The 21700-nt window shown below is 42.7% G+C and overlaps 3 protein-coding genes across 17 annotated transcripts in view; 2 read left to right on the forward strand and 1 right to left on the reverse strand.

Annotated features, from left to right (window-relative positions):
- LOC114880711 (neurobeachin) overlaps positions 1-21700 on the reverse strand; it is a 154524-nt gene that overhangs the window by 10286 nt on the left and 122538 nt on the right. For all 15 annotated transcript variants that reach the window (XM_046285412.1, XM_046285411.1, XM_046285408.1 and 12 more), the window contains 5 exons: positions 7594-7711; positions 5836-5938; positions 3769-3884; positions 275-387; positions 54-194 (listed from right to left, as the gene is read on the reverse strand). In XM_046285412.1, coding sequence (XP_046141368.1) covers positions 54-194; positions 275-387; positions 3769-3884; positions 5836-5938; positions 7594-7711 — 591 coding nt within the window. The remainder of the gene's footprint in view (positions 1-53; positions 195-274; positions 388-3768; positions 3885-5835; positions 5939-7593; positions 7712-21700) is intronic.
- Positions 13515-16047, forward strand: LOC114882735 (protein mab-21-like). Its single transcript, XM_029199707.2, has one exon. The coding sequence runs from the start codon at positions 13888-13890 to the stop codon at positions 14983-14985; it is 1098 nt and encodes a 365-aa protein (XP_029055540.1). The 5' UTR covers positions 13515-13887; the 3' UTR covers positions 14986-16047.
- LOC114882727 (protein mab-21) lies at positions 17288-19537 on the forward strand. Its single transcript, XM_029199695.2, has one exon. It carries the CDS (start codon positions 17717-17719, stop codon positions 18812-18814), a length of 1098 nt encoding a protein of 365 aa, XP_029055528.1. The 5' UTR covers positions 17288-17716; the 3' UTR covers positions 18815-19537.

The following is a 21700-nucleotide window of genomic DNA, read 5'->3' on the forward strand; positions in this document are numbered from 1 at the left end:
AAATTTCAAAATTAATCCACGTAATACATTGAAAATATATAGCACGAGCTTACCACACGTATCATCCAATTCAAAACAAAAGCAGCCGTGGAGTAATGGGTGCCATAATGGAAAGGTGGTATACTGTCGTGTTCCCAACTTTGAAAACGTTCCTCGAAGTAAGCCCTTCTGCTTGGATTCAACGCTCCAATAGGCTGTTGTAAGGTATCAAATAATTGAATAATAATCACATCGTAAAATACACGATTCTTATTCGTATCCTATTATTACTTACCTTTGATAAGTCACGATAATTACTGGGTAAACTGAGATCCAGCTCCTTCGTCTCGTAGTTTGTCAACACCCAAGGGAAAACCGGATATTGGTTCAAGTCATTATACGTTCGACCTGAAAGGTAATTTACATTTAATTACTTCAATTCGTTTTGCTATGACACATTTATCACTTCCGTTTGCCTTTACTTTATTACTCCCCGTGTCGTTTCGATCTTTACTAACGAAAAAAGTTGAAAAATTTAATTTTATGATAAATATTATTATTTACGAGAGGATACTAATAAGTAAGTGGAATTTAAATTAACATATATTTTGTTCAGATATACTAATCTATTCGACGTAGGAATATTTACATGCAAATGTTCATAGCATATGAAAAAATTCAATTAACATCATAACGAACGAATTGTCTCTGATTGGCTTACAATATTGCTTGGATACTTAAACCATTCCCGACCCCTTCCAACGAAAGAACATAGAGACGAGCAAGAATATGGTGACGAAAGTCTATTCGAATATCGTTTTACGATGCGTCCACGTATCAGTGAGTAGTTAGTAGCGTGGGTCACACTCGTCCCACTCTCGAAGAACAAGTATCCTCGGTTGAATTGGGTACCGAAAATAAACGAGTGGTTTATTCCTTCCTTTTAATACGTATAATCACCGGCCTAATTTTTTTTTCTCCCGACTCAGCCACGGTCACTTTTCTTTCCAACGCCACCCTCGCCGAGAGGAGAAAGAAAGAGAATGTAACGTGGTTCGCATCTTCTAATTCTATTTTTACGAAATACGCGCCGCGGTTCAAAGCAGTGGAAAGGGAGGTGTTCCGTTTAGTAAGCGTATAACTCAGAGCGTGACGGCTAATCGTTCCTGAAATTGTCACTTCTGGAGGTCTCACTCTTCCACCCCCTACCCCTTGAAATCCCATTCCGAGATGCATTAGTGACGGCAGCACGGCTGCAAGCCTGACTTCGTCTAATCTCCTCCCCTGTCGCTAATTAAAACCCGTCAGCGAGTTTGTCAGCCAGCGTACCCCTCGCGCCGGGTCGTTTACGGGCGCCGTTTAATTCGTCCTACTTCGTTCTACTTGGTTTCCCGATTCGTCCACGCACGTCAACCAAAGTGTCTTCTTTATCGAGTTGATTGTTACCACTTGAAATTTCATTTAATCAAGTGTTTAAGAAATTAAGCGATAACGAGGGTTTTGAGTCTGAGATTTTACCAATTGTAATTTATCTTTTATAAAATGAAATTGATTTTCTGTTCGATATTGCTAATGCTATTTTAAAAACTAAAAAACTAAGAATAATCAAAAGAAACCGAAAAGTCCGTAGACTAGGTCCGAAAAAAATTCACCGAATATTCGATTCGTTTGTGAAGGAGAATACAAAAAACAGAGAAGAAAGGAAAGAAGGACTCGGCGGCGAAATGGCGGCGCACAAGCCCCGTCGTAGCTACAATGCGTCGTAAATCGTGATGCTGCACGACCGACGGTCGGACGTAAATAATAGTAAGGCCGCGTTATGCATCAAAGTGATTATTAATGGTAGCGTCCCGGTGAGTGAGCGTTCACGAAACGTTTCTCGACAGTGGAATGCCCGCGACACACTCGTCCCTCGTGTCTCCACCTCCGCAAACTCTCTTCAGCCCAACACTCACCCTTACTTTCGTACCTAACCCACCTCTCTTGCATGGTGCAACGTTATAATAAGTGTTGGCCGCGACGAGAGGCTCGTTTTTAACTCGCCACTCGGCAAGATTTAGAAGAGCGCGATCCTGGAGAAGAAAAATCGACAGGAAATGCGGCGAGATGCTTACAACTTCGCGACTAAGTTGCAACACATGGTGATTCGTTAAGTAATTTTAGTGCTACGATTTTCTTCAATTCATTCTTTAATTTTCTAGCAGAAATAACATTTTTAGAATCTATTGGGATGAACTTTTAACAAAAAAATCAACATTTTAACGAGCATAATATATGGAAAAACTGAAAGTGTAAGCATCCTGTCTGAAACTCCTATCACGTTCGATGCGAAATATAAACGATACTCTCCTAAGTACCTATTGTTCGATCGCGAAAGTAACGATCGAGGCGAAGAAACTCCATAGTCAATAATTCACGATCTTCTTGTTCGTAATATCATTCCGAGACCCGCGATTTATCCTCTTGCGTCAATTATTAAAATACTATTCAGACGAGTTCAATTATATTAAAGGAAGCTTTCCTCTTATCGATTGTAGAAAAAGGAAAAGGACGAGATACCGGTGGCGGTGTACGAAAGATACACCCACGCGAACATACACGACGAACACGGAGCCCATCGTATTTAAAACGGCCCTACTGTCATTAATTTTTAATAAACCGATGCAACCGAGAAAATAAACAACGAAGAGGATCCGCATGCACGAGCCCGGATGCGAGACCGGTTCGTTTTCGTAACGTGTTCTCCCGCCGGGCTTTGCCCAATTGCACTCTGCGCTACCCACGCCCTTCGCCCCCTCTCATCCCCCTGCACCTCCTCGATGGACTATTTATTCGCGCAATTAATATATAACGCTCGTAAATACACGACCACCCTACAGCATCTCGCGGTGTTCTCGTCGATGTAGGAATAATTACGCGTCCGCGATCATCCTCGTCATTAAGGGCGCGTGGGTAGTCGTAAATTCTATCCTTACATAATTCCCGAACTCCCACGATCATCTTTTTTTTTACGATCATAATTTAACTGAACCATTTATTAGATTTCTACACGTAGAGCTTTCATTCTTTATTTTTTAAATACACGTACTTTCAGTTGAAAAATAAATAACGCCAATTGTTGAAACCGCTATTTGTCGAAACGGCTGATCAGTGGTGATCCGGTAAAAAAAAATAAAAAAAGGCGAGGGTTCTCGGTTCTCGAGTTTCATGATTTAGCCCGCGACGTTCGCTCGCGAGCCAACAAAAGGGAGGCCGATATTAAACCGAAGGAGAAACAAAGGCGCGGCTTCCCATTCGGCTTGGTAACGTGGGGAAGCAGAGAACACCAGTCCCTCGAGAGAGGATTACCAGGGCCCACGAGCTAGGGATTACTCGTATGGGGTGGCTAACGGAACACGGAGCTGATTGAGAACATCCCTAATACGCCGCGACAGATTCCATCCGCCCGTGTGCAGCCATAGACGTTCGTCCCTTTTCTATCTCCTTCTTTCACCGACTTGTTCCCTTGATCCGTCTCGTTCGAGGCTACGGCGAAATCGAGAGACGATCGACCCGTCCGCAGACGTCGCATTTTCTTTCCGCAACCGGTAAGCCGATATGATTTTTTAGCCTAGCATCATCCCCCTTTTATTACCGTTGCTGTTAGCCTCACCGTAAGAAAGAGATTTTCTACGGCAAACCCTAACCAATCGCGATAGAACGGCTGACAGAAGGTTGATAGAATTCGTGGTACTTTAATTAATTTTAATTTTGTTCAATAGAAATCTTGAGAATGGATATGATACTTACCAGCGATTGTGTTTAAGAACATAAGATACTCAAAGTTGGATATTTCTCTTCGCTGCCATTTTTGCGTCATGTTCGAGCTTCTCATTAATTGACGAGGCGACATCATCGACGCTCTCCTGTAAGAACGGTGCAATTTTCAATTTTTCTTACAAGAAAGATAATCGTAGGTTTCTGATATACGAAGAATTCTTGATAGGTAAATTACTGGGAATTATGCATGACCTATTTACGTGTTAATTATTTTGATTAGTGTCTAGGCAGATTTAAAACTGGTATAATTACTTATTAATGATTCCAACACCGATACCTGACACAAACATATGATTAATTCATACCAATCTAACCAGTTTACGCTATTAAAGACGTATCGACTGTTTAAATATACAATTGCTATTAACGAAGGCGTGATATTAATTTGCAGAGTCATCGGAAGAAATATTTTAACGCTTAGACTACCGTTCAAGATGATATTTGACAAGAACTTCAATCATATTTTTACATTCCACTTCTGTCTTCGCTTTGTTAATCAATTTCTCGTTAATGGTCCGTATCGATCTTGATATCAAAGCAATAGATAGCAGGAAATAATTTCCTCGCAAAATTAATGACGTTAGTCTCGATTCGCGAAAGCTGTTATATCAAAACGAAAGTTGGGGCTCTGAGTTCGCACCGTAAAGTTCAGCGAGCGGTTTTATGAACGCGAAGATCGTTGATTTAGGATTTATACGAGAGACTTTAATGGACGGTGGACGACATTAAAGGAGGGAAGCATGCAAACACGGCCGGATATATAAATTCCATGGTTATGTGCATCTTCAACAAATTTTACGAAACTATGAAAATCTTTCACGCGATTCTAAGGAAAAGAAAAGAGACATATATATTTTCGTGCAATTTCATTGCCTGGACGAAAGTTGAAGTCTGAAGAAAAATAATTGGAACGTATCAATCAGGTTGATGTCACGGATCAGTAATCGGCAATCATTTTAATTAATCGACCGAACCACGAAAGCCTGGAAACTGACCGTTTTCTCGACTTAATTTATAGAGTGAAATATATTATTTTATAACAAGCTTAATTAAAATATTTGCAACTATGTAATTTATATTAGAACTTCTAATATCAAAGTTAATCTTGCGTCGCTGAACGAATAGCCCTCGAGTTTTCGTTCGTGTTATGAATCGATGAACACCAATCGTTTTACCTGATCAATTAAATTGTGAAAGTCACAGAACTACTAAAATTTTCCTGGAGTTAATATATTATGGAGCTGGACAAGTCTTCTAAGAAGTTTAATAAATATCAAACATCCATAAAACCTGAAATATAATTTTTGTTTCAATAAATTATCAAATTCTCTATGAACTTCCTACGTCCTGGATAGGCTATTCGTATCGCGAGTTTTCCAATAAACTTGAAAGCAAGTCGCATTTATTTTTCCCGCGACAGGAGCGTGGGTACGAAGCGTCACGACGCGGATGCAGGTTTTATATACCGGCGGATTATTTTTGTTGGTCAGGAATCTCCCTCGGATCAGACGTCGAGAGTTAGCCTCCGTATATTTATGGCCGGCGTATCCTTCTCGCCGACTCTCTTGTATAAGAGCAGTTTAATGGATGGATCGAAGCGTGGATACCCGCGAACCTCTGTTCTCGCCGCTTGTCCTCCTCGAGACGCGGGAGTATTGGTATGTATCTAGAAAGGATCCCTTCTCTTCGACGCTGACGTAAAGACGCGGATCTTCAAGATCGATTCCATCGGATTTCAACGATTTTGTAATTAAAACGTTCTGACCGATGATACGATTGGAGAAGAAAAACCAGAAATCGACAGATCCATCAAATACATTCCCCGCGACCCGATGAAATTCTCTCTATCGTTCGATCCGTTCAATCGTTCAGTCGAAGCAAGAAAGCTTCAGATCCGTCCCTGATCGCGAGCGGAATTTTAAGGAAAGGGGACAAAGAAAGAGCGGAATGCGACGAGCGTGTTTCCAGGGCGAGCCACGTCCAACAGATCCGTAGATCCAGATGTCGGTAATAGGGTTGCTGGATCGGGTCCCTTACCTAGTCTGCTGGATCCCGTATTTGATGCCAACGCCGACCCGCGGTAGCGCCTTGATCACCTTTTTCACCGTCGCCTGGTCCGGGAACGCGAACAGGATCGAGGCTGTGGACAAAAAGGCGTTAAAGCGCGGATTATAAGCGAACCCAATCTCAACGAAAGGGTCGCGTGTGTCAATCATTCGGAAAGAATGACAGGCAAGGACGCGTTTCTTACTCGCATCGTCAGTTTAGCCCGTTCCTCTGCTAGCTGATGAGAAATCATTCAGGAAGCTAGCGAGAACGATTGGCTTCTCTGAATTAGTCGAATGATCCATGGCTGAGTTTATTACCGATGACTTTTTTCTGACATGGAATCGCGAGTGATGATTTCAATTGTTTCAGTTAATTCATACTCTATCCTATTACAAATGCTTACATTAAATTCATGGTATTTTTACTTGATTAAGAGAAATGATTCATTGAAAGGAATTTCAATGTTAAACATGCCTAGTAAATAGATTTCGAAGGTAGTAAAACGTGGAAATATGAAATGAGTGTACGGGAGGGACTTAATTTCATGGCTCTAATAGCATCGTCCACGTCGGTGAAGCTCCCTCGAGAGTTCAAAGGGTAGCGTGCACAGAGACAGTTACCATAAATACCGACGAGTAATTTATGTAACTCCGAATACAGGGCCAAAATATACGAGTCGGTCTTAATCAAGGAAGAAGGGAAATAAAAGGCAAACGATCGCAGGCTGACGCCGAAAATCCTTCAAGATTCACCAATTAAGCAACAGTTCTTTTTAAAAAAAGAGAAGCCTTAAAATTTCTTAATATTTCCATCACTTTATCCGCTCATTGTATCTTACAACATCGTAAAGTGTCGGGGAAAGAACTGCTACCGTTGTATTCGTTTCAGAATGTAAAATTCTTCCGAATCGCAGATAAAGAAGCATCTCGTAAAAATTCGTGAAAGTTACAACGGTGTAAGACGACTCGCTCGTATTTTTTTCTCGTTCGAGGATTTATCGCAAGGAAAGCGGGATCCTTCTCGTCGTGTCTCTCTCGATTAACGAACGTTTCCAGTAATTTTTTAATGAACGACTAAGGTACCTCGCTGCGGTTGACATTCCGCCGCTTCCACGGCGATCATCGAAAACTCGAGGGATCAGATTAGAATCAGAGAACCCACCGAGAAATTTATCTGCGGCCAACGAAGAAATAATCAGCAGGATTGCTGCCCCTCTCACAGGTATACGCAGCTACACAAGAACATTCGAACAGCAATATACGTTCACGATTAAAATAAATTTTATTTTTTATTTTTTTTTTTTCAGCAAGAAAATATTCCATGTTTTACGCCCTTTGAACAAATTAATGAATATCATTTATGCACTTTGATTCTGTTCGATTTAACAAGCGAAGTTTTATAGAATATCAAGTTAAAGAGTACGTTGAAACAATAATTTATCATTCATTGAACGACGTGTCAAAAGACAACAGGTGAGATTGGAATCGAGCGATAAATCGGAAGAAAAACGAAATACCGTAACGCGACGTAGATATTTATTGCGTAAAAAGCAAAGAGGGTAGCACACCTCGCGGCGAGCTCAGCATTCCGTCTCCATTTTGCCGGATTAGATCACGCCGTGTGAAATAACGCAGAAAGGCACGGGCGAACGAGCAAGAAACGGAATGCGCGTCCTTCTCTTTTCGGTGGAAAGGACCCTGCCGCCGTTCCTTTGAAAACGAACCAAACAAATCGCACACGACTTACTTCTGCTGGCCAGGAAGATCTCGATGGCGACGTTCTGGAGCAAATACCGTCGCGAGAATATCGCTCGCACCTCCGAGAAGTACCATTTTCCGTGCAGATGGTCGCAGTATTTCAGCACCTGAAATCAAAACGAAAAATCGACATCGTTAAAAGAAATCGTGAAATTGAATTTCTTTTTTAATTACTAGCCACCGGTAATCGCCATGGCAGTTAACGTGTTAATTAGGTAATGCCAGTCAAAGTTTCAACTATACTACTTAATACCATTTCCGTACTCAACACCCCACTGAAAATCTTGAAAATCTGACTTGTAGAGTGATTCTGAAACATCTCATTGAGAATCCTGATAAGTCAGCTGAAAGTATGCCCTTGAATCATCGAATCTCTATCATCCAATGTTCGGAACGTTTCGAAAGATAGAAAAAGCAGATGAAAGGAGTCGAAGGCAACCGGAAGCAATAGGGAACCTCTATCAAGGAATGGTCCGAGGAGCATCGAAGAAGGACGAGGTAAGGGTGCGATCGCATGGCTGACCGTAAGTATGCAACCTGGATCCAGTGAAGTGTGATGTGATATAGTGAGACCAGTGCCGGTTGCAAGATGGCCGTCATGGTAGGAGGAGCCTCCTGCTGAGCCGGGAATCGATCCCAGGACTTCGCGGACTTGCGCTCTCGAACGAGTCCGTGAACAACTCGTAGGCGAAAAGAGGGAGGGCAGGAAAAAGGACGAGGCAAAGGACAAGACACAAAGAAGGATCCAGGAAAGGGAGAGGAAGAGGGGAACCCAATTTACCGTCCTCCATCTAACAGGCCTTTCAATTTTTCCCTCTTTAATGAGCGGCCGCCGTCGCGATGTCCTTACGCGCGGCAAATGAAATTATCCTCGATATAATCCGCTGGAACGAGCAGATCCGCGTTTAACCTCTCGTCGTTGGAAACGCCGACGAGATCGTATCTGTCGTTGCTTCGACACTCGTCGAATTCCTTGTTCACGATGCTAATGGGAGCTTAGCTCTGTTGCTCCAAGCATGGATAAAACAGGGAGACACGGAAATTGATGCTCAAGGGTTGAAGACGGTGATAATGGGCACACCTTTGATTTTTGACTTGTTCGGTAAAGAGGAATGTCGACAGAGGTATCGAGAATAAGGCAGCGTGATAGATTCCCAGTCCAAGGCTGATTAATTGGCTGTATCCACTGTCGCTTTAATTTGAAGGTTTTACACTTTAGGAGAATAATGAAAGAGAATTGTTTTCTTAATTAAGAAAATTAAGATGTAAGATGCGGCGTTGAAAAGTAGGAATAGAGATGTTAAAAATAAAGGAAATATTAGAAATTCATGAACACTGGGTGAAAGTATCGATGAGGGCACCCTAAGTCATCGGAGATCAAATAAACACGGGAGATGACATTAGGGTGGCGAAGTGCAACGCACGCACATCGAAATCTAATTACGAACATATAAGCTGTTCTGACCCTCTAGGGACAATAAATGTCGCGTCGACTCCGAAAAATTAAGTAAAACGCGTGTTGTTTGCGTTAATAAATTGTCGAAGAAATTGTTTTTAATTTTGTCATCAAAGAATAGTGAAAATTCGACGAATACAATAATGAAGATAATTATTAATACAATATTGAAAATGCTAACTATCGTGAATTTTATCTATGAAAATGTCCAACGGTAATGTTACAGCCGATTCCATGCGCGAGATTGCGAGAGAGGAGTCGGAGGGTGGTTGCACAGAGCCAACCCCTAAGCGCGATTGCGCAAGCTCTCTGCAAACACTGCTTAAAACTGATAACAGTCACACCGTGATATAGAATTCATTACTCGGATGAATCTCGATGTAGATACAACATGTATCGAGTATTTTATCTACAGAAAACTTCTAAAATTTGGACCCCAAAAAAGAAACGAGTCGTTGAAACAACGAAATCACCCCTGTTTCCGACGTGTCACTCGGGAGCGGCACTATTCTCTCGCGACTAATATGTTTACACGTTCGATGAACCGTTGAGAGTGTAGCTTGCTGGACGGGAGCGTGGTTAAAAAGAGCTGCAACACCGGTGGAGTGTCAAGTGGTGCACGATTAGTGTTCCCCATGCGGTGTTCATCTCCACGAGATCGAGCGAGCGGAACCTCGCTGAGCTTCCACCACGACAATAGGCATCGTGATGTAACAACATGTGTCGCGTTCACAAGGCCCCCTTGCTGGTTGCCTCTACGTACACCATAGGGCACCGTAGAATGGGGACCACTTAGCAGCCCGCCGGCGGTATACAACAAACAGATTAAGCAGCGGACAATAATAGACCCCCTACTCGCTTTGCACGACTGGACGTCTACCAGCACCCTCTCGATTCTTCTTCTAAGTGCGAACCACTCGAAATCACGATAGCTTGTTGGTACAGCAAGCATTGCTTTGCTGTTTTATCCGAGTCGGCATACCGAACGCTGTAAGTGGCTCGATCATTAATTACCCGTGATCATTTGTACCCACTGGGGAGAAGAATCGAACCCCACTGAAAATTTCTTGCTGATGCGATCATGATATTTTCATGGAAATTCAATTTAGAATATTGCTGGTCATTTTATATGTGCAGGTTTAGGTACAAATTGATGATGGATATAATTTAATGAAATTTGAAGCAGGGAAACGAGAATTAAAATAACATACTAAAAATGTAACGGTAGCAAGCTAAGAGCATCGAGCTTCAAAAATCGTGTCTCCAGCTCGCTACATCGACCCTCCTTTCGTGAACGCGCAGGCCGATGGGTCGAAAACATTCGAGACCCATCAAGACGATCCGCAGCGACAATGAATTATGCGTGCCACGTGCGTGTTCTCATACCTTTATTGCCACACCTCACACGAGATAACGCATACGAGAAGCTCCCGAAGACGTAACTGGTACAGTCTACCCGAACTTCCTGTTATATCAATTACAAATGAAAAATTAGTAACTGTGCAGAGTACATTAAACAAAACTCTTAAACATAATGCTATTAACAATCTTTCGTTAATTACAAGAAGAATCGTGGAATCGTAACATTCGAAGATTCCATAAAATGTGTAGTTGTTAAAATGTTAAAAAAAAAACGAAGAGAATTCTAAATGCTATTAAAACGTTCGTAAATTGGTCTTTAACGATCCTCGAAGAGCCTTATTATCGCATGTCTTACCATGCGTGGATATTTCTACTGCGCCAGTAGAAACAATTAATACTTATCGAACGTCGCATCATGGTTGCTTCGAGTTTATGAAAATCATTTATAAATTTTTCTTTTCTGGCTAGTGCCGTATACGACGCAGAATTTTCTTCATCCGTGTCGAATTGTAAGATTCGATGCGTATTTCTCGTGTCATTAAACAAGGAAACCGTGAAATACGTACTGCACCGTGGCAATGTCTAGCTTTGCCGGCTGCCAGAGCTCAACGACTGAGCCTAGGATTATTCAGGGATTACACGAGGATGTTCATTCGAGCTGATTTACAAGGCCGACTCGATCTGCCGTCTTCATCGGCTCGGTTGCCTGCCTGAGAGGCTCCTCGTCGTTTTTCGCTCGAAAACATTACACAATGAGCAGGACGCAATAGCTGCTCTTATACCTGCCGCTGTGTAAAACGAGCTCTCGAGGAATGTTTTGGCAAACTGTATTTTACCTAGTACTGCTCTTTTTCAACGGACATGGAGGTCTGATCGGCCTATTAGATATACTCGACTGAACTTAAACGCGGTAGAAACGTTCCTTGATGTTTTCCTGAACCATGGAAATATTTTACAGACCGAGTTTAATTGCACATCATTTTTTTAAAGTTGATATCTGGATCTGAATAATTTATTTGAGTTTCCTACACGCACCATATAATTTGCATACATTTTGTATATTTTGATACGCTATAAATGCATAAACATTCGCAGTTAATTACAAGCTATCAGAAAGTAGTTTTTAATCGTATCTATATTCACTGCAATACCCTTGCATAATTTATTAATTTCCTGTACGTGTTGAACTTTAATTATACAGAACTTGGTAATTATTTCATACCAAGATACAAAGTTGAACCAAAACACCTTCAAGAAGTTATTTAATATCGTCTTATTTTGTCGATAGTTTGCGCGATGCTTCCGGTCGAACGAGAAACTCACCCCTCTTCGCTCACCCTTCGCCTTTCCAAATGAAAGATGGTCTCACAGAGGCGTCATTTCGAAACTGAACCCCGGCAACATCTCGTGGGTGTACAAATAATTCAGATGATAAACGAATTAAGTCGAAATGGGATGATGAAAGGCACGTTTAGGGCACAACGAGACCCCGGGTTTGTGCATTAACGCGAGGGTTGATGTAGCAGAACGTTTGACCCCTCGTCTCTTACGCGAAAACACTGACACAGAGAGGAACGCAGAAGAGTAGAGACGAAGAGAGAGAAACACGTGCTCGACTCATGAATCAAGTCGTATTAGTGAGAGCATAGCGAGCCTGCTGGGCACCGATCTACCACTCCAACTTCAAGTAGATTGGATTTCTGAACTTTATTCAATTATACGGGAACGAGGCGGATGAAACGAATAGAAGCGCGTCGTTGTGGGTGTTCTGCAAATAATACTAGATACTCTCTACAATACTTGTTTTATTTCAAATCGTAACCATTGAGAACGCATCATTATGTAAATTGAAATATTCTTAATTTAATAAATGCCTATTGTACTTTAATTGAATATTTGCATCTGCAGGAAATCAAGATCTACTTCTGCAAACACCAGTAGAAAGCAATCTTTTCATCAAAGTTGAACACCAAAGCCGAGTATCAAATGAAATATTGAACATTTTTCCAAATAATAAAAGGGTTAAACAGATCTAAAGCGAGAAAAGGAGGGCCGTTTATCGTCACAGAGAGGTTGTAATCTCTGGAATCTTATGGGGCATTCTGTGTATGGGATATCTTGGTGGGTTATCGATGTTTTCAGGCACTGGTATTGTACGCACCGCAGGTTTTTACGATCGAGACATAAAAGGGAGCTCGGAAATGGTGTATCTCCCGATGATTGCTCGCTATTTTTCGCCGTGAACATCTGCCATCGCTAGCTAAGCTGCGGAGGCTGTCTTTCATTCGCGAACAAAGAGGAAAACGTCTCGACACGCTCGCTAACGGCGAGTTTCTGTTTCTTATTCGAACGTCGAATATTCAAATGACGCTCGCGATGGAATTATCGAGTCGAACGATCGTGCATGGAATCCCCATGCGACCCCATCACTCGAACAATGCGTTCTCGAGAGGCTTGTTTTCGCCCTAAGAATTCATTCGCAGGAGAATCGATGGCTCGATAATAAGTCACGCGTTGATGTCTCTAACAAAACAAAGGAAACATTCGAATGAAAAAATTATGACTTTCCTTGGATTGTTCATCGAAATTAACACCAACTGTGAACCTAACAAATTCTTTCACGAACTTTAAAAAAAAGGATTCCAGGCTAAAATTCCGTAAAGCTAATTCGTGAAACTAATATATCATTCTTAAAAGGTGAACATTTAACGTTTATAAATCTCCACTCCTATCGACATAACTTGTTACCCCATGATGTTTTGCATTGTTTTCCCAAAGTTTTGCGCCTGTCCATTCCAAATCGAGTACCAGCCTCCGCTTACACACGATAACCCACGGGTTAACAGCGATGCGAACCGCGTAAATTTTCCTTGCGTACGGAATGAAAAATTCGGCGGACCGAAGGGGTGAGAAGCAGGGGGTGATGGTAGCGCGCGACGAATAACCGCGACCGAACGGCGAGAAAGCCGAGTCAGGAGAGGAGGAACGGAAGGTGGAGGCGTGGCGAGAACGCGCACGCTCCACGTGACCGCGTCGTTCCGGAAGGCGGGACCGTGGAAGCCGGCACACAATTACAAGGGCAGCGGTACGAGCCGGTGGTCATCGGTGCTCTCTCTGTCGTCGCGCGCGCGGAACACCTCGAGAGTCGCGCTTGTTCCACGTACAACACCTGCCGTTCACGATTGCTCGTTCGTACACGCCGGTGTCCGTTCATCCGTGACTGCTTTCTCGAAAGTGTCCGCCGCTGGTTCGCGCGTGAATCGCCGTCGTTCCCTGATCGTCGATCCTAGCGAGGGACCATCGATCGATCATAGTTTCGGGACAAGCGAAGACAAACCCGGAGGACCATGGATGGGAAGAGCGCGTTGATCGGGTTGACACTCGTTCACGCGATAGAATGAGACTGATCGAGCAAAGAGAAAGCAGGAAGTACCATCGTTATCGGTCACAGTTCGACGCGGCAACATGCTGCTGCCGCAGGACATGATGGCAGCCCAGTCGAAGATGCTCTACCAGATGAACAAGTACTACGGTGAACGAGTGCAGGCTCGTATGGGTCAAGTACAAAAGACCATCAGGGAAGTGTGCAAGGTGGTGCAGGACGTGCTGAAGGAGGTGGAGGTTCAAGAGCCTCGGTTTATCTCGTCGTTGACCGAGTGCAACGGCCGCTACGAGGGACTCGAGGTGATCTCGCCAGGTGAATTCGAGGTGGTCCTCTACCTGAATCAGATGGGAGTGTTCAACTTCGTCGACGACGGCACCCTGCCGGGTTGCGCCGTTCTGAAGCTCAGCGACGGACGCAAGAGGTCCATGTCGCTTTGGGTCGAATTCATCACCGCCTCCGGTTACCTGTCCGCCAGGAAGATCCGATCGAGATTTCAGACCCTGGTGGCGCAAGCCTGCGACAAGTGCGCATACAGGGACTCGGTGAAGATGATAGCCGACACTACCGAAGTCAAGCTACGAATCAGGGAGAGATATGTGGTGCAAATTACGCCAGCGTTCAAGTGCTCGGGCGTGTGGCCCAGATCGGCGGCCCATTGGCCGATTCCACATATACCCTGGCCACATCCAAACCTGGTGGCCGAGGTCAAAACTGAAGGATTTGATTTGTTGTCCAAGGAGAGCGTGGCTCTTCAGGGTAAACAATCAGCGATGGAAGGCGACGCTTGGGTATTGTCTTTCACAGAGGCAGAAACGAGACTGCTTCAAGGCGGCTGTCGCAGACGATGCTTGAGCATATTGAAAACTCTGAGGGACAGACACCTCGATCTTCCCGGAAATCCGGTGACCAGCTATCACATGAAAACCTTGTTACTCTACGAATGCGAGAAGCATCCCCTGGAGACAGAATGGGACGAAGGATGCTTAGCTGACCGTATTAACGGTATTTTCCTGCAGCTGATATCCTGTCTTCAATGTCGAAGATGTCCCCATTATTTCCTGCCCAATTTGGATCTGTTCAAAGGGAAATCACCGAGCGGTCTAGAAAATGCCGCGAAACAAGTGTGGAGACTCACCAGAGAGTTGTTGACCAACAGTCGTGCTCTAGAAAAGCTTTAGCGGGATTTCTTTAGAGAGCAAGAGAAAGGAGAAGCGAGAGTATGTATCGCGTCGAAGGATTCGGTGACTCGCAGGAATCACGATTTTTGGAATATCGCGACGGTTCTTTGCCCGCTTTTTACCCTCGCTTTCCAATTTGAAAAGTCTGCTTTCACTCGTTACTTTTCTTAGCGTACGCTTCAACATATCGAGATATGGGAATGGTTTAACGAATCTCGTAAAGCATAATTGTATACGATTGTTCTCCTTTTTCTCAAAAATCAGACTTTCATTATTGGTGCAACACCTGGTTCCAGTGCAATCTCGTATTATCAATGTTTTATTTCTCGCGAAAATAATTGTTGCTAGGTTTTATTTTAGTTTTATGCCGATCACTGTTTCGTTAAAATGGAGAACGTTAAATTTTCTGCAATTTGGATAGATCGTTATTCGACGCGTCCACCGAATCACTAAGGACGTGCACTTTTGAAAATATTCTTACGTGTTTTTTATACAACTAAAAAGCTTTCGCCTGAAGCGGAATCTCGTGCTTACTAACGCAAATTAGACGGTGTTCACGCACCGAGTTACCTGTAATTAAGCGTTAAAATATATGAACGGTTAATTAACTACTTCGTTAGCTGCTCTTACCCATCTAATGGCTCATGTGAATCGTCGTGTGATACGTTGTCGTTAATTAATCTAATGTTTATAATCGGTCAGCGACCAGCTATCGACGGTAGTCCGACTACGTATTGTTGTATGTACATACTTTTTTACATTATTTAAACGATATTTATTTTTACTCGAATCGCTGTTCGAACACACTATGTAAATAATTAATAAATGCATCTCATCCCATACTAAATGCTCGTTCCTTATTCACAACCCTTTATAACATCAAGAAGTTACACTATCCGATGTAATTAAACCTTCATTAAATACATTTTTACACCATTCAATTAGCCTATCTGTGAAATAACCATAACTCATGTAAATTTTAATGATAATTGAATCATAAATATCCAACGTTTCCTTTCTCCCCCTTTGTACAATTCTCTTCCAGGAATTTAATTCTCCAATATTTTGAATAACACATTTTTAGTGTGAGAATTAATTAAAACAAGTAATAGGTCGTAAATTTTCCCAGGAATGTTATTTTCCGTCAGTCGCTTTGCCGACAGCTTTCTTCCGCGATAGTCTGTATTCAAATAATTTGTATGTATGTCATGAACGGTAACAAGAAATTCTTCAAAGTCAATTAAATTCGGCCGATCTGGTCGGACAAGAATATAAAATCACTGAAGCATAATTATTATCTACGATATTAACACTTGTGCACGCGTTCGAAGGAGATTGAAACACTTCGTCAGGGGCATCGCTACCGAGTTTCATGGCCACTATACGCCTACGGGGCACGGACGTGTCCCTTATCTTAATTCTCCCTTGAAATTTCCTCCCTTATCTTTTCACCGCATTGACATTCATTAGCCGGTGCCACTCAGTCTCTACAGGGCACCGCGTGGCCCGCGCGATCGTTCGGGAATTTACGTTATTATTATTGCCCCGTAAAACAAAGTGAGAGGAAAACGTTTCCACGGCGAACGCGCGCGCTAGCGTCCAGTCACACTTTACGCGCGCCGTATCGCGCACTTCCTTCGCGATTTACAAGCCTTAATGGGTAGAGTTATCGTTGACGTCGTTAAATGTAGATTTTTATACTTTTTCCATCGCGTCCGGTCCTCAATAAAACGGCTGTAAATAAAACGTCCCCCGAGCACGAGTTCTCTGATAATTTAACATTTTATTCTCGTCATATCAAGCGCAAATTTCTTACTTTAGTCACGCAGGAATTCGACTTGCGTTTCTTCAACTTTTCGTTGAGAACACGGGCAGAACATGTTTCTTATTCGATGTTTTGATCGACCCAAGAGTGTTTAACGACAATGAAGAAGAACGGCGAACAAAGTTGAAAAAGAGGCTTTAAATCGGAGGAGGATCGAGTTTGAAGGTAGCCAAGCGTGATCCCCGTGGATCACGAAGCTTCCACCATGACGAAAATTTCGGGGCTTACTCGAAGGGGTTGCGGAGGAATGGCCGAGTCCCGTGTGCCCGCGGACAGGAAATAAAACGAGTCGAATCTGCATAATTCATGGGGTAAGAGGGGTTCGCGTTTGGGGTTAGCCGCCGTGCTACCTTCGTCCTTCAATGTTCGTGTAACGTATAGGTAGAACGGGTCGCGCGGATCGATCCAGTCGGGTTTGCCGCGGTTGGCCACGCCTGTGCGGCTCGCGAGCCACGCGATTGGTCGAACCGCACGGTTCGGGGCGGAGCCTGTTGAAGGTGATCGCCACGACCCGCCGCACGCCTTCGTATGGTTCGAAGAGCGGGTGGCGCGGAGGAGGTGAACGACAGCGCAGTCGACAATCTGCTCCTGCACGGAGTCGCTCGCACACCTTTTCCTCCCGCTGCTCGTTCGTATCACCGCCGTTAATCCGGCGTCCCTTTGCGACGCGACGCGCGATCAGTCTCGACCGCTAGTATTTTCATCTTCCCACCGAAGAGACTTGTCAATTTGAAGAGGAAACGTTTCTCGAAACAGCAAGGACCTTACAAATGGAAAAGAAACGGACCGTAAAGTGCGGTTAAAATCAGGCGAAAAAAAGGTGAAGGAGTTTCGGGGCAGAATGCGGTGATCTACAGTAGAAACCCCGAAGAAAGAAGCCTTCGAAGGCTTCAGACCGCCGCAACCATGTTGTTGCCGGCCGATATGCTGGCGGCCCAGTCCAAGATGGTATACCAGATCAACAAGTACTTTGGGGAGCGTGTAATGACCAGGAAGAGTCAAGTGATGAAGACGATCCAAGAAGTGTGCCGGGTGGTGCAGGACGTGCTGAAGGAAGTAGAGGTTCAAGAGCCTCGGTTCATCTCGTCGTTGACCGACTACAACGGTCGTTTCGACGGCCTCGACGTGATCTCCCCGACGGAATTCGAGATCGTGATCTATCTTAACCAAATGGGAGTTTTGAATTTCGTGGACGACGGCACGTTGCCAGGTTGCGCGGTGCTGAAGCTCAGCGACGGTCGAAAGAGGTCTATGTCCCTTTGGGTTGAATTCATCACCGCCTCCGGTTACCTGTCCGCCAGAAAGATCCGTTCGAGATTTCAGACCTTGGTGGCGCAAGCTTGCGACAAGTGCGCCTATAGGGATTCGGTGAAGATGATAGCAGACACGACCGAAGTGAAGCTTCGCATCAGGGAGAGATACGTGGTGCAGATCACACCGGCGTTCAAGTGTGCCGGACTTTGGCCAAGATCGGCCTCTCATTGGCCGATAGCGCACATATCTTGGCCGCATCCTAATATCGTAGCCGAAGTGAAAACAGAAGGATTCGACATGTTGTCGAAAGAATGCATAGGACTGCAAGGGAAGCAATCAGCGATGGAGGGCGACGCATGGGCGTTGTCTTTCATTGACGCCGAGAATCGTCTGCTCCAAGGTGGCAGTCGTAAACGTTGTCTGAGTATCCTCAAGACTCTTAGGGACAGACATCTCGATCTACCTGGCAATCCTGTCACCAGCTACCACATGAAAACTCTACTGCTGTACGAGTGCGAGAAACACCCTCACGAGGCTGAATGGGACGAGACGTGCATCGGGGACCGCATCAACGGAATATTATTGCAACTGATCTCTTGCCTGCAGTGCCGCAGGTGTCCTCATTATTTCTTGCCAAATCTCGATTTGTTCAAGGGAAAATCACCTAGTGGATTGGAGAACGCGGCCAAACAAGTGTGGAGACTCACCAGGGAACTTCTTACGAACAGTCGCGCCTTGGAGAAGCTGTAGTGAAAGAAAGATTTCGATTCACCTGGGGATTTGAGAAGCCCTTTTTAGAAACTTCATCAAAAGGGGTCGTGTGTATCGATGCGACAACTTACGAATTGTAGAAAAATGATGTGTCAATGAGATTCTGCAAGGGAGATTATGTTAATTATTATTCTCTGGACAAGCAGTCTGAATCTGTGGGAGAATTTTCGAGACGGCTTAAAGGAAACTGGAAGGTGTATTCATCGAATACTTTCGTTCAAAAGACGCTTGGTGTGTGTTTGCAATGCGAGGATGATCGCTCGGTGCGTGTGTGTTTATTTTGTGGTCCACGGAGCCCGAGGACGATTTTGAACCAGTGCCATAAAATACGACGAGATTGAATTTTCGAACACGACCGTTCTTCGTCATAAGGGAGTCGCCGTCGGACAGCTACATTGAATCACGATACCCTGCGATCTAATTCTTAACCGGTGATATTCATGTTCACTTTCAAATTGCACGTACGATGATCAAGGAAGAATCGTGATACGTTCGAACATAGTTCAATGGAATATATTCGCGAAATCGTTGAGATTGTGTTGAAAAAGGGAGCGCAAGAAGTCACTGGTTACGGGTTACTTTAGTCCCTCTGTTTTAATCGATCTATCCTGTCCCCCGACGCTATGTAAATACTACTTAAAAGATATTTATTGAAAGTGTACACGAGAATGTGAAATACAATGCTATTTATATGGAACCATAGTCACGGTGGCTGTCGTCATTTCTCGCCTCGAAAATAATACACCCACTCCTCACCTACGAATTTGCTGGAAAATCAAACTAAACGACACACGTTTATTCGAACGCCATTAATAAATGCAAAATATTTGCAAAGTGAAATGAATTGTGTAAAATATCCAGATGATTCGACATTCTACGAGTTGCTTAAAAATTTTCAGAAAAGAACGTTAAATTCCCATCAGTAGATTAGGCCTCGTAAATTTTGTAATCCATTTCGCGCTTTTTCTTTCGAGCCACTGGAGATCGAAGGAAACATTCGAATTTCACTCGCGAATAACATTCCAACGACCGATTCAATTTTGTTGCGACCAAACGGAATATTTAACTGTTTGTCTGCTTTTTTCCCTTTGTTTCCGTTAAAACTTCGATAAGAAAATAGAAATTATTGTTAAAATGTCACACCCATGCATGTACAAAATTCTAATAAAATTAAAAGAAAATTATTATACTCATTCGGTTATAATTTTAGCTTCGCTTAACGAAACGATATTCGCAGTCAAACGTTTAAATCAATTTACATTTCGTCATAAAATAGTCTGATATGTGTCGTTTCTGTTGTGTTTTGTCTAACAGAATGTTATCATCGCGACTTCTTTTCTATTCGTCCTTCGTACAGTTCGGTGGAAAGATAAAAATACGTAAAAACGATGGCTTATTCAACAAATAAATTTTTTACCTATTCCTAAAATTGTAAATATTTCTATTTAAAGGTTCATTAAAATAAGTTTTCTACCTATTCCTAAAATTGTAAATATTTCTATTTAAAGGTTCATTAAAATCTACTTTCTAAGAATTTAACTGTTTGATTAATTTACTCGGACTACATATGTCATACTTATTAGCCCATATTTATTCAAATTACTTGACGGATATCTTTTAAAACTGAGACTGATGAAGGAAAGCACCTAGTCACCTAGCTACTCGTTTTACAGGTCGATAAGAAAATTAAATCTTATCGGGACAGGTTTGCGTTATTTATTTATCATTAGACAGCGTTTACGTGTCACTAACTCCAGTCATTTTCAAGCCAACTAACGTATGTATTGTATAGACTAAGAAACAGAGACAATTTTCAGAAAATAACCCTATGCCTGAAGTCTATGATTTTCGTGACAAGAAATAACCAACGACTAGGTGTCGTGCTACGAATGAAGATATTATACGGGGTGTCTTGTAACGAATGAAAGATACCAAGAAGGAGTTGCTTATTCCGTGCCAAAGCGAATTGAAAATACAGAATATATTTTTTTAGATAAAAATTGATAAATGTCTGTGATTGTGAAAGTAACCCTTTCCTCATTATCAAATTCTTAATTTATACACAGATAAAGGGTTGAAGTCAAAATATTTTAATGGGAGTTCGCTGTTTCGTTATTAACAATAGCTACCTTTTGAAATACGGAACAAAAATTTTTTTTTAAATAGCGATGTAAGCATAACACTGTCGTTTCAATGACAAAAGTAAATATTCCCAAACGTGAAAAGCGGGATTCGGTGCGTGTAATCGATTTTAAGCACAGTGTTGATGGTAACATCCGCGTAACTGACGGGAACGAGCGTAAAACTGTCAGCAACTTAAACAACAATCACTAATATCCATGTTTACCGTGCGTGCATCAGAGAAACTTCAAAATAGTCTGGAAAACTATGCGTGCGCGTAATGTATGCGAACAACTAGCAAAATCTGCTGCTACGTTTCAATAAATGTCCGTCTGAATGATGTTGATTATCGGTTAAGAAATATTGATAGGTTAATTAATATAGCTGTCTAATATGCGATCGAATCTAATATATCATTGCTTATGACTACTATACAATTTAGATGATTTCTGGTATGACACATATTGGAAAACTTGCGGAAAACGTGTTGATTGATCTTGACGTATGTATATCATTCGATTGCTAATTTTATATTTTGATAATTATTCCTTTATATAGTTTATTGACGATTTTATCAAGATTTACTGTAGATTTTGCAAATTATTTATCATTTGTTGAAATCTTACCTTGGAATTATTGATTTGACGTAAGTACTTTGTTTTGTTATTGATAATTGAAATGTGAATAAAATGCTGATAAATATAAATGCTTTATCATTGCAAGGTCAGTTAGAAAGGTTCAACA

The sequence above is a fragment of the Osmia bicornis genome, chromosome 4 (assembly GCF_907164935.1).
Source record: "Osmia bicornis bicornis chromosome 4, iOsmBic2.1, whole genome shotgun sequence".
Classification (NCBI taxonomy): domain Eukaryota; kingdom Metazoa; phylum Arthropoda; class Insecta; order Hymenoptera; family Megachilidae; genus Osmia; species Osmia bicornis.